Source organism: Chinchilla lanigera, unplaced genomic scaffold (assembly GCF_000276665.1).
Source record: "Chinchilla lanigera isolate Chin_1 unplaced genomic scaffold, ChiLan1.0 scaffold00032, whole genome shotgun sequence".
NCBI classification, from domain to species: Eukaryota; Metazoa; Chordata; class Mammalia; order Rodentia; family Chinchillidae; genus Chinchilla; species Chinchilla lanigera.
In genome coordinates, this window is record NW_004955433.1 from 250155 (window position 1) to 263597 (window position 13443).

Here is a 13443-nt window from a genome sequence, read left to right on the forward strand (position 1 = left end):
GGTCTTTGGTTTGTAACACTGAGCTTCTTGTAGCTTCCCAATAGATCTTTTTGTTTCACACTCACTTTGTTCACCTTGTTCTTCCACCCTGAATATTTTTTCTCTTCTGAGTTCAATTTTGTTGAGCCTTTTGATATTATGTTTACAAGAAATCCTCAGCTATTTTTATTTTTCATTGTATTGAGATTATTGATCTTCTGGCTTACTTCTCTTTGAAGCAGAACAGCGTGGAAATACTGCTGGCATATAGTAGGTGCTTATCAAATGTTTAAGTTGAAATGATCTAATAAAATGTTTTCATTACAATTTGAGACAGCAGTTTTGGCCTTTGTTCCTTTTTTCATTAAGTAATAACCCCTGTGAAAATGTACTTATCACCATTTCTGCTATGGAAATTGACCAGAAGTCAAATCCTGACATTGCCGCTTGGGAACTATGAGCCCATGGCCAATTGCTTGATCCATAAGCTTTTTGTTAAAATAAAGGAAGTGGTAATACTGGAATTGCATTACAACAACATTGTGAAAATTTAAATGAGTTTATCTCTAAAGCATTTGGCAAAGAAATGGTGTTTAGTAATGTTAATTGTATTATCAGGCAGAAGAATAAAAACTAATCTGAAAGGGTCAGAAGACTTATGATCTATTGGGGTTGGACATGTGACCATGCTTTTCGTATTTATTCACTAATTAGTTCCCAAACTTGAGTATATATATAGATTATCTGAGAAATGTATTCATGATATGGTCTTCCTGTAGTGAGATTCTATTCAGTGTTACAGAGGACTGCCCCGGAATCCGTATTGTCACACACATTTTGCTGTCTTCTTGCACCATCTTTGAAGAAGCCCACCCAAGTCCTTTTAAGAAAAGCTTCAAATTTAGGTTCCCCGGGAATCAAGTGAATAATATGGGATGAGATAAGAAGTTAGGAAGAGAAAATCAAGGTAAACTTGGAACAGACATCCTCATGTCAGGAATTAAGTGTTTTATCAGGAAGTGTAAGGCTCAGTTACTTAATGATTGATTATTTTCTCTTTTAACTTAGGCTGTCTAGGCAGGGACGAACAATCATCTTCTCCATTCATCAGCCTCGGCATTCCATCTTCATGTTGTTTGATAGTCTCACCTTATTGGCTTCAGGAAAACTAATGTTTCATGGCCCTGCACAAGAGGCTGTGCAGTACTTTGAATCAGCAGGTATGGTTGACTTGTTCACACAGTAGATTCTTTATGCATAGAAACTGGGGAGAGAACAGAGTGGGTCAGCAATGTTGTTTGATCTTTGTGTAGATATACCTTGAGTTCTGTGACTTTATTACAGCTTGTATCTAGATGTCCCTTCAAAGTCTCATGAACTCCTAGGTGGGGCTTTTCAGAGCTGTTTAGATCTAGGGTGTATGATACTGGGATTAAGGGTGTATGGTACTAAATTTGTCCACTGATTGGAATTAGCATAGTTCTGTTGTGCCTGAATGGATTTACTGCAGACAGAAGGCCCTGGGTATGGGTGACCTCACTCACAAGGGTGGTAGCCTGGGTGGGATAAAACAGAAAGGCAAGTGTCCTGTTTGCTGCTTTGCCGCCTGTTGCGTGCTTTGCCGTGGACTGCTTCTCTGCTGTGGAGCCATCTGACTATGGACTGAAACCTCTACAAACTGAGCTGAAATAAACCTTTCCTTCTTCAACTTTGAGTATTGCGTGTTTTGACTCAGTTATGAGAAAGTAACTAAGACATACTCTAAAACATCTTTGGCCAGTTTTATGCCAAAATTTTTCCACATTTTGCAGCTTTTGCTTGATCTCTTCCCATGTTTTGTTCTGTTTGAGTGTGGGTGCATGCATTCTGCTTCCCAGCTATGGTAACCTTTCTCTGTTAGTGGGTTGGACTCACAACCAGTTATTCTATCAGTTGAACAGTTTTGGCAAGGGCCAGTATCATGGGCTTCTTAACCATATAACAGATAGTTGTTTATCAGCTTTTCCCATGTATGTGCTCTTGTTTCACTTTGGTGAGGGCTCATGGAGAAGCTACTTCATTGTTTAGTAATATTAAATTACAGATTTAAGTTTTAACTGGCTGCAAGTGGTCTGTTATTCAATATAATTGCCAGCCCTAAATTCAGATTTGATAGGCTACCATTTCTGACAGTTATGGCCTGCCTGGTTCTTCATATTTTAAAATGAATGATTTTTTTCAGTGGTTCAGAGAGCATAACTCACCCAAGCATTTAATTTTTTTACTTAGCTGTTTCAGTTTCAAGCTCTATGATAGTAAGGACTAACGTAACATGCTCTACAGAGATCAAGACTTGTGTGGGATATATATAATATTGTTTTGTTGGCATTCCTGTTGCTGGGATAAATTACCTGACACAATTTAAATGAGGAGAGTTTATTTGGCTTACGGTTTCAGAGAATGTAGTCCCTGATTAGCTACCTCCAAGGCAGGAGCATAATAGCAGAAGGGAGTAGTGTAACAAAGCTGCTTAGTTGATGGTGGTTGGGAAGCAGAATAGGGGAACAGTGCCATAGAGGAAAGGGCACGAGGCCAGATATGCACCCCCAGGTTATACCTCCAGAGACCACCTAGACACATCCCAGCATATACTTTACTAATCTCCTAGGCAGCTTCCAAGCTAATAAAGTTGACAAGCTTAACTATCACATTCTACCCCTTGTCAAATTGATACTAAAACACATCTCCTTAAAGTATACTTAATCTCTAAAGACAATAGCAATTTCATACTTCCACCTAACATGGTACAGCTATCCTGTATATCATTAAAAATACAAAACTCCTTTCCCTAACATCTCTCTTTCTTTCTTTTTTTTTTTTTTTTTTTGTCTTTTTGAGATAGGGTCTCACTATGCAGTTCAGGCTGGCCTTGAGCTCACTTTGTAGCCTAGGTTGGTCTTGAACTCACAAAAGTCCTCCTGCCTCAACCTCCCAAGTGTTGGAATTACAGGCGTGCGCCACCACACCTGGCCCCCCTAACATCTCAGCTGTTACAGTATTACTTTAATGGCCAAGATAAGTCTTTCCTGAGGCTCAAGGCAATCTTCTCTCCGTAAACTCTTATACAAATAAAAATAGCAACAATATGCTATAAGGTAAAATAGGTAAAACTGTTGAAAACATAGGCATAGGCAGACTTTCTAAACAACTCCACTTGCACAAGAAGTAATACTGAAAATCAGCAAAAAGATCATTTCAGATTAAAAACTTCTGTTCAGCAAAGGAAACAACCAACAGAGCAAAGAGACAACATACATAATGGAAAACAATTTTTGCCAGTTATTCCACTAATATCTAGAATATATACAGAACTGAAAAAATTTAGACCCCCCAGTAAAATACCCAATCAAAAAATGGGCAGCTGAAATGAATAGAATCTCCTTGTCAGAAGAAATGCAGATGGCCAATAAATAGAGGAAAAAATGTTTAACATCTCTGGTCATAATAAGGGCATAAGCCTGGGTCCAATGGATCCATCCCTTACTTTTCTACCAAAAATTTGTACTTTAGCATTATGGTAGCTGACTGTGCCTCTCTGTACCTCTCCCTGAGGGATACAGGAAGCAATCTATGTGTTTACCTACTTGGTATTGTCATATGTCAATGTCAAGGAGTGTGCATGTGTGAAAAAGTGTCAAAACAAGATTTAGACCCACCTTTATGTTCTAACTGGTTCCACTATGTTTACCTGAGCATCACAGAGGGTCCAGTAGACCCACACCACTCCAGGATTTGTTTAAAAAGTTTTCTTTTGATTTTTTCTGGTAGAAGTAGCCCAATTCAGTACAATGGCACATAAAAAACCCAAATTTGAAGGAGACCAGAAGTGAATCATCAGATTATTCATGCATGGATGATGATCATACATTATGGTAAAATGCGTGCTTTTGTAACAGAAGAGTGGTGTGAGTGGATGATGATGATGATTTTGATGATGGCTATGTAAGCCAAAGTTCCTGTGACAGGGAAATGGAGCAAGAATTAACTGATCTAGACCCAGGGAATGCAGCCCTCCCTGATTCAGATGACAAAGGAAACAGTAATATGAGCATATATTTGACTAGCTGAAATGTTGCAAAATGACCACACAACCAAATGGAATGATCCAGTGTTAGAACTAGGTCTGAAAATATAGTGAAGGTCTTGGCAGGGGTGAAACCTATAGAATGACAGCACTGCCATTCAGTGTTGGAAACTGTAACAGATGAGATGCTATAAGCACACAGAGGCTGAAATGCAAGTATAACATTCTGTGTGCACCATTAATTAATACAAAAAAGTATTATGACACCTCACTAGTTGAACTGAAAGCATTCATAAGTCTGCTATACTTAGTACAGATTTCCCACATACCAGTTTCAAAGGCTTCTGAACTGCATGGTCTGGTAGAATCACAGCAACAACCCCAATTCTGGTATCAGTTTTCTGGTAATTAGCTTTCCTGTTCCTAAGATAAATTAATCAACATGTACGAGTTAAAGGAGAGGTTCATGTAGCTCAAGGTTTCAGAAGATTCAGTCCATGGTAAACTGGCTTCAAGGCAGAAACATCATGGTAGAAGGCTGAGGCATGACAAAGATGTTTGGTTCACGGCAGCCAGGAAGCAAAGCAGAGGAACAGTGATAAAGAGAAAGAGGCAAGTGACCAGATATGGATTCTAGAGTCAGGCCTCCAGGACTGAAGAAGACACTGGGTGTGTACTTTACTGATGTGTTAGGTGGCTCACAAGCTGAGCAAGTTGACGGAGAAGCTTAGCAATTATATATATGGTATGGTTATATATGCTATGCTAAGAAACAGAAGATTTGAAAATATTGTATGAGTGAATGTATAAGAGGAAAAGACAAGTTAGTGAGGACAGTAGAGACAAGAAAATGAGAATGAAGTTGTTGGGTCTCTTCCCATGCCTCTCCATACCCACCGCCTGTAAGCAAGTACTGTTTATTTTCTAAGGCCAGCAAGTTGTGTTCTTGAGTTGTCTTCTCTCACAGGTTACCACAGTGAGCCTTACAGCAACCCTGCAGAATTCTTTTTGGATATCATTAATGGAAACTCCTCTGCTGTGGTGTTAAGTAGAGATGAAGAAGACTGTGAAGGTGTGTAAATTTCTTAGATTCACAAATTTTTGTGTAATTAAATTGGCTGAGGTTTAGTAATTTGTTACCACTTAAAACTTGGCTTCTTGAATATTAATGCTATGCTCTGTTAACAGTCAACATTCATGTCTTGTTGTCCATGAGTAGCATGCAAGTTTTTAGATTTATAAACGAGCAGTTGTATATTATTAGTTGAAAGGGGAAATTCTATTAAAATGAATGTGCTGGTTTTATAGCACTTTTTAAAAATAAGAATCTTGTCACTTTAGCATTTGTACCTAAGAATCATATTTTTATGTAAAAAAGTATAACTATATGATGTCTATTTTAAAAATTAGGATCCAGATAGAAAAAAGTGAGTTCACTATATTCATAAAATTGTAGCAGAAGTGAGGTTAGCCAGCTGTGTTTTCTAATGTGTAAAGTAATGACAAAATTAGTCAGTTTTTCATATTCAAACTTTAGAATGTAGGTGTTATCCCATAAAGAGGTGGAAAGAGTTAAATCAGTTCTTACCTGTTAAGAACATTTCTCTTCTTCATCTGTTTTTATTCTAAAGCCAATGGGATTGAAGAGTCTTCTAATTGTGACAAGCCAGTCATACAAAAATTAGCTGAGTGTTATGCTGACTCCTCCTTCTACAGAAAGACAAAAGCTGAATTAGAGCCACTCTCAGGTAGTCTGAAGAAGAGGAATTTTGGCTTCAAGGAGATAACCTATGCCACCTCCTTCTTTCATCAGCTCAGATGGATTGCACGGCGTTCACTCAGAAATCTACTAGGCAATCCCCAGGCCTCCATAGCTCAGGTAACCTGGCAGTTTTTAAACTGTGCTGTGAAATACTTATGTAGCAGCAATTTGGGCCCAGTATAGTCTGCTTCATATGTTTATCTTCCACCCATAGTTGCCATGTATTTTTATCCCCACTCAATTTGGGATATAGAAACAGTTGAAGCATAATTTCTAAAGTAAAATGCAATTAAGTTTTCACTTACAGAATTTCCTTAGTATTTTTTTGGACTACTGACCTAGAGTTGTTGTTGACTTAGACAAGACACAGTGGATACTCTGAGGAAAAAAATTTGCTGAAAACTAAATGCAATGTCATCTACATTTGGGGTTTTCTAGTAGCCATCCATTTTCATCCACTAGCTCATCTAATAAGTTCAAAACAAGAGTGTGTCTTGCATTTGGGCATTTAATAAAGCAATGAACAACACGATTAAAAATAAAACTGCCCTCATGGAGCTTATTTTCTCATAAGTACAGACAGTTGACTACTGAATAAAGAAAAATATATCACATTAAAACAAAAACAGGGTACAATGGCAAAAGGTAAACATTGCTATTTCAAAAAAGGAGGAATTGGGGAAAGAAAAGAATTGGACCAAAACAAGACCCAAACCAAGCGGGAGAAACATTGTCCTATAGCTCCATCCCTAGTATCTAGTACATGTGGTAAGCTAGAAGCTCTGAAGGAATCAGATGACCTGTGCTTGCAGCCTTTTTGATTGCAGCCTGCATAGCTTCTCTGCAGTTTGCAGCTTTCTTCTGTGGTTGTTCCACCCCCACTGCACCTTTGACCTTACTCCCACAGGCATACCCACTATCTTTCCAGGGGCTCCCCACATCACTGTGTTGTTAAAGCCAGCATCCCAGGATGGTGCCATGGTGGGTTATCGGTGGGAGTAGTAGCCAGACCCTCTTGGACCATGGCTGCAGTGGGCTCTGAGTGCCTGAAAGGCTGAACATTGTGAAGAGAATCCCAGGGGACCAGTTCTCTACGAAGCCCTTCTTGTGCATAAAGTGCAGCAGCTCTCTTCTCCACTGAAAGGTTTACACTCACAGCATGAAAGAGGGGAGGTTTGTTTTGTTTACAGTTTGAACCTCTTTTGGCCCCAACTTTATACCTGGTTCCTTCTGAGCGCAAATCTAAGTTTTACAATGTTTTATGCGCTGCCTTTTGCCCTTAATTCTTTCTATAAATCTGGCTAAAAGCAGCCAGAAATGCCATGCTGCAGCCTTAATATTAGTCTGTCTTGAAGTTTCTTCCATCAGATTAGTTATTCCACTGGCCTTAATCTCAGTTTCGCACAGTCTCAGGAAGTGGGGAAAATATAGACAACTTTTCTGCCAGAATGTAACATATGGCCTATAGGCCAATGTCAATGGAGTTCTCATTTTAACTGAAACTTCCTGCTCCTGGCCTTTACTGCTTGCATTCCTGTCAGCATTCTGGTTTTCTGAACTCTGACCAGAATCGCCCATCAGGCTCAACCTGCAGCATTCTAAAGGCTCTCTAGCCAGCATCTCTAAACCTTTCCAAACTCATAAACTAACTCTAAATGCCTCTGAGCCACATGGCCACAGAAACAACCCCACTCCTAGGGACAATTTTCTATCTTAGCTTTCTTGATGCTGAGACACAATACTGAACATAATACTTAAAAGAGGAGAGGATTACTTTGTTCTCAGTTTCAGTCCACAATCAGTGAGCTACATTCAAAATAGAGACATAATGATGGAAGGGTTTGGTGGAACAAGGCTGCTTGGTTCAGGCTGGCTGGAAGAATAACAGAGGAAGAGTACCAAAGCAGAAGGAGCAAGGAACCAGACATAGACCCCAAAGCCACAGCTGCAGTACCCATGAGACACTCCTATAGATGTGCTTCACCAATCTCCATGGCAGAGCCCAAAGGCAATCAAGTTGAAACTATCCTAATTGCCACAGTGCTCAAAAGTAGCACCACATAGCAGAGCTCTGTGAGTGGTGTGTGCTGAATAGGGCCACTCGGCAAAATCTGTAAGGGACAGGTATCCAATAATAGCATCCCTGGGAAGGTACACCGATGGCTCTTTAGATGAATTGCTCAGCAGCAGGTTACTGCAGGTAAGGGGTTTTATGGATTAATCCATACACTGGTGACATCATTAGCTCTCTGTTCTATTCCATGAGAAGCATATGACAACTGACTTAGCATATGGTTAGGGAAGAAGTTTTTACAGATAACAGTACTGCGCCCAGTTGCCACTGGGCCTCATTTGATGCTTATCCAGACATTTGGTCTCTATTTACAGTGTACCTTCAACTTGGCATGAATCTTGGGAACACAAAAGGAATGTTTTAGGGACGTGGTGCTAAATATCTTAGTTTTATCTCAGGGACCATACATTTACTTTGGTTTTCTTTATACTAAAAATATCCTTCACCAGTTACTTCATGTGTTGATACTTTTGTGGTATTGAGCCTTTTTTAAAAGCTTGGAACAACAGCTGGGGATAGTGGTGCACACCTGTAATCCCAGCACTGGGGAGGCTGAGGCAGGAGGATCTTTGTGAATTCAAGACCAGCCTAGGCTACAAAGTGAGCTCAAGGCCACCCTGAACTGCATAGTGAGACCCTGTCTCAAAAAGACAAGAAAAAAAAAAAAAAGGTTGGAACTTTCCAACATATGTGGTAGCATTTTTTAAAGATTATCATTTTCTATATTTTTAAATTACCCATAGGTGCTTAGACATAGAATTCCTCAACTACATAACCCTTTACTAATTAATGCATACCTAAAAGCCATTTTTTCCTAAAAATAAAAGTGTTGCTTGTCCAGTCTTCTATGAGCCATCTACACAGACTGAGGAGGTGGAGACAGGTGAGGATGCAAATGCTGGTAGCTCAGGTGGACCACAGGCCTCGCTGGCTGAGATTGATGGCCAAGCAGTGACAGAGGAGAGAAGTAAAGGGAGTACTTCGTGCCCCAGGGAAAGCTGGATGGTTGCTTTGGTAACTGACAGTGCACTTCCCCATGCAGGCGGGACTCCCCAGAGGAGATATAGGTGAGGCTTAGCTCACCCCTACTTCCTTATTGTCAAAATTCTATTAGGTGAAATTATTCTGTGTGTGCTTTTAAAATTTTACATATTCATTTTGTAGTGCTGAGCATTGACCCCAGGGTCTGGCCCATGCTAAGCAAACACTCCATCCCTGAGCTTCATTTCCAACACTGCAGCTGTATTTATTTCTAGTGGTAAATGTAAAGACATCTTGCTTTCACTTGAACCTCTTGCAGTATAAAACTGCACATGCACTTGTACAAAAGTTGAGTGTCAGTTCAAGTTAAAATTAGCTGCATGGACTTTATTTTGCTTCCAGAACACCTTTGCCAGTGCTGTGTGTTCTGTTACCCCATTGGCACTCATCATGGTTCAGCACCCAACCTGTGCCCCGCGGCAGCAGTGCCTGATGGGATACTGGAAGGAAGTTTGGCTTTTCAGTCATGTGCTCTGCTGACTTGTCAGTTACACAAGCAGATTAATGTTCAACTTAATTTAGAAATAAGTCTAATAATAATCACTATTTTATATTCTTCTATTGATTCTAACCAGGGCATTTAAAGTTTGTATGTCTTGATGGATAGATTTGATTATATCTTATAGTTTCATGCATGTTGTATACTTTTTACCTCTAACTGAAACTCTCCTTTTTTCTTTTTTTGAAAAGATAATTGTCATAATTGTAATGGGATTGGTTATAGGTGCCATCTTCCTTGTGCTAAAAAATGACTGTAATGAAATCCAGAATAGGTAAGTTGCAATTTTGATACTGGCAAAATCAAATCACTTGTTTTAAGCTTATGAACATCCATTAAGAATTTAAATTTATGGCAAGTATTGGGTGAGCATCAGTGTGGGTGGGGTGAGTGAGTATATTGAAAACTGAATGGAAATATCTTTTACACATATATTTACATATATGTGACGGTAAACTATGCACAACATAAAATTTACCCTTTCTGATAATTTGTAAGTGTAAGGTTCAGTAGCATCAAACACTAACGTTATATAACTGTCTCCACTAGAAAACTCCAGAGTAGCTTTTTATCTTCTCAAATGGACTCTCTACACATTGAAGAACATCTTCACACTTTTCCCAAATTGTTCTACTTTGTATCTCTGGCTATTTTAATAACCTCATATACATGACATACAGTATATAACATACAAGAACCAAATATACATATGACATACAGTCAGAGCCATAAATTACTTTTATGTGACTACCTAATTTCCCTGCCATTGTTCTTGAGGTCCAACCATGTTCTAGCATGTGTTGGAATTTTTCTTTTTCAAGATTACAATATTGTAATATTCCATTGTAATATTACAATATTCCATTGTAAGTGTATACCATACTATATTTTGTTTATCCATTCATCTACTGATGAAAAATTGGGTTGCTTCTACCTTTTGCTATTGTGAATAATGTTGCTATTAGAGTACAAGTATCTGTTTGAATGCCTGATGTCAGTTCTATGGGGTAGATTTCTAGAAGTAGAGTTGCTAGAGCATACATACAGTAATTTCTTACCTTCCCAAACTGCTACAATTTCAGTGAATGTATATTTTTTGAGAAGGGTCTTGTTACATAGTCCACACTGGCCTTGAACTCACTATGTAGCCTCAAACTCACAGTGATTCTTCTGCCTCAACCTTCTAGGTGCTGGAATTACAGGCGTGTACTACACACTTAAGTTCAGTGAATGGTTTTTTTTATACCTTCTGAGTAATCTTCAAATCTTCCCTTTACCCCAGTAATTCTTAGCTTCTTCTCAAAAAACTGCACCAGAAGACTCTTAGAACTAGTAAAAAAAATACAGCAAAGTAAAAGTACACAAAATCAATAAGCAAACATAAATACATTTCTGTATACAATGATGAAACCACAAAGAAAGAAATCAGGAAAACAGTCCTATTTGTGATAGCTTAAAAAAAATTAAATACCTGTGAATTAAACTACACAAGGAAGTGAACAAGAGCAAAGCAGGAGGCCTTAAAATCCTGGATTTCAAATTGTAGCACAAAACTACAGTGTTAAAATCAGCATGATATTGGCACAAAAAATAGATATATATAGATTATTGGAATAGAATTAAGGGTGCAGAAACAACCTTAGGTAGGTTCAGCCATCTGATTTTTAATGATGAGGCCAAAGATAGCCAAGAAAACAGCCTGGACAGAAGACAGCTTCTTTAACAAATGGTGCATGGAAAACCGGCTATCCACATGCAGAAGAATAAATGTAGACCCATTTCTCTCACCCTGTGTTAAAGTCAAATCAAAATGAGTGAAAAACCTATGTATAAAAATAGAATAAATCTCTGCATGATAAAAGGTAAAAATCTTGAAGACATAGTCATAGGCAAGGTCTTTCTGAGTGGAATCCTAATTGCATAACAAATAATACCTGGATTCATGCAAAATGGCAAAGCTTCTATACCACAAAGGAAACAACCAATAGAGTAAAGAAAGCAATCCACAAAACTGAAAAAGAATTTTGCCATCTATTTCCCAGAGGACTAAAATCTAGATGATACAAAGAAGTAAAAGAAAAAAAAAGTAGATCCCCAAAATAAGAGACCTAGTCAAAAATGGGCAACAGAAATGAATAGATGCTTTAAAGAAGTACACATGGCCAGTAAGTTCTTCAAGAAAATGCAAATAAAAAGAACACCGTGATTTCATCTTATTCCAGAAAGAATAACAATCATAAAGAATTCAAAAAACAAATGTTGGTGAGGCTGGGTGGGAGAACACTTCTACATTTTTGATGGGACATAAACTAGTACAACCACTAAGAAAATCAGAATGGTAAATCCCCAAGCTAAAAATAAGAATTCTACTTGACCCAACTTGACCTCTGCTGGATATCTTCCTGAAAGATTATAAGACATCATGTTATATTGATATATATGTACCAGTGTTTATAGCAGTACAATTCATAAGAGCTAGTTTGAGGAGCAGCTTCTAATGCTCACCAACAAAAGAACAGTAAAGAGTGGATATATACATACATATATACACATATGTATATATGTATATGTATAGAGAGATTTTATTTAACATATAAATGTACTAAGTCATAAAGATGGTAAGTTTGAGTCATTTGTAGAATATCTATGAAAACCTCAAAATAAATATAAAGGACAAAATAAAAGAGGTGATGGGAAGCAGGGAGGTAGACACTGTGGAGATGGGAGGGAAGGCTGGGTATGGGGTAGAGTAGAGGGTATGGAGGGAAAGTGAAGCAAAAATGATTAAGATGTGATATGTGTATGTACCAAGAACACAAGATGAATATAATTATTATGTATCACAGGAACCAATGAAAGTATTTGAGATATAGCTCAGCCTAGTGAATACAATAAATAATAATGTACATTTGAAAGTCACAGAGTAAATTTGAAATTTTCTCACAATAAAAAGTGATAAATGTTTGAGGTGATGGGTATCACTTTAATCACATTAATTTAGTATTTAACAGTGTGTTTATGAATCATAATATCTCCATCTAGGGATGCATGTCAGTGGAAGAGCACTTGCCCAGCATCCACAAGCTGCTGCAAAACAATCCCAGCACTGCTCCATAACAAGAGCTACCAGACGCTCAGTGCCTTCAGCCGCAGAGCTTTATCTCTTCTCAGTCCTGTAGTCCGCAGTCCGCAGTCAGGGTTCTAGTCTGGCAAGCGCAGACTCCAGCGAGGCTCCAGCCCTGGCTTGCAAACATTTATTTCCACCTTGCCCTGTCTCACAGAAGACACCACTTTGGGATTTCACCTCCTCTATGGACACTAATCCCAATTTGTAGACCCTTCTCTCCTGACTGCATCTAAATGTAGTTACATCCCCACGGACTCAGGAGATGTCCAGGGCCAGGAGATCTGGCTTCAACATGAATTTTACAGCCACCTAAGACCATGAATTTTAAAAATGCTGAAATACAGAGTCACAGGTCACCTGTTTAGGCACAGAAATAGGAGAGAGTCCTCCTGCAATCATGATTTCCTCTCTATTTTAACCAGCAGCTTTACTTTCCTTTTCCTTTTTTAAAAGCAAACCTGCTGAGTTACATCATTTCTGGAAAGTGTTCCTGGGTAGAAAAGCACCTTGAGTGTTAATTGTGGTGATTTTGTTTTCATTCTGACCTCCAGAGCCTTGGTACTCTTTATGCTGACTGTGTACGAGTGTTTCAGCAACAAGTCAGCCGGGGAGATCTTTGTGGTGGAGAAGAAACTCTTTATGTGAGTGATTCACTGATCTTTTTTTCATTTTAAAGACAAGGAATGAAAACATTAACAAACACACAGACATAAACACAGCAACATAAAAGCAAAGCAATACAGAATTTCAGACAAGGTGATAGGAAGTTAACAATGGTTCTTGTATTACATTTTGTTATCTTCATATTGTTTACTCAGATAAACAAATATAGGCATATAAGATTATCAAACAATTAAACATTAACAGTTCCTTTCAATAAAGCAATAGAAATTAGTAG

At 38.4% G+C, this 13443-nt stretch overlaps 1 protein-coding gene across 21 annotated transcripts in view; it reads left to right on the forward strand.

Moving 5' to 3' along the window:
* LOC102006600 (ATP-binding cassette sub-family G member 2-like) overlaps positions 1-13443 on the forward strand; it is a 150829-nt gene that overhangs the window by 124545 nt on the left and 12841 nt on the right. For 8 of the 21 annotated variants that reach the window (XR_001234729.1, XM_013516146.1, XM_013516145.1 and 5 more), the window contains 5 exons: positions 1048-1199; positions 5010-5114; positions 5674-5921; positions 9610-9692; positions 13097-13186. The exons of 1 other annotated variant lie outside the window; for it this stretch is intronic. Coding sequence is in view for 16 of the 20 variants with exons in the window: in XM_013516146.1 (XP_013371600.1) it covers positions 1048-1199; positions 5010-5114; positions 5674-5921; positions 9610-9692; positions 13097-13186 (678 nt within the window). In the remaining 4 variants the exon portion in view is untranslated. Of the gene's footprint in view, positions 1-1047; positions 1200-5009; positions 5115-5673; positions 5922-6732; positions 8463-9609; positions 9693-13096; positions 13187-13443 lie in introns of those variants that run through there. 12 more of the 21 variants (XR_001234731.1, XR_001234730.1, XR_001234732.1 and 9 more) reach the window with 8 other exon arrangements.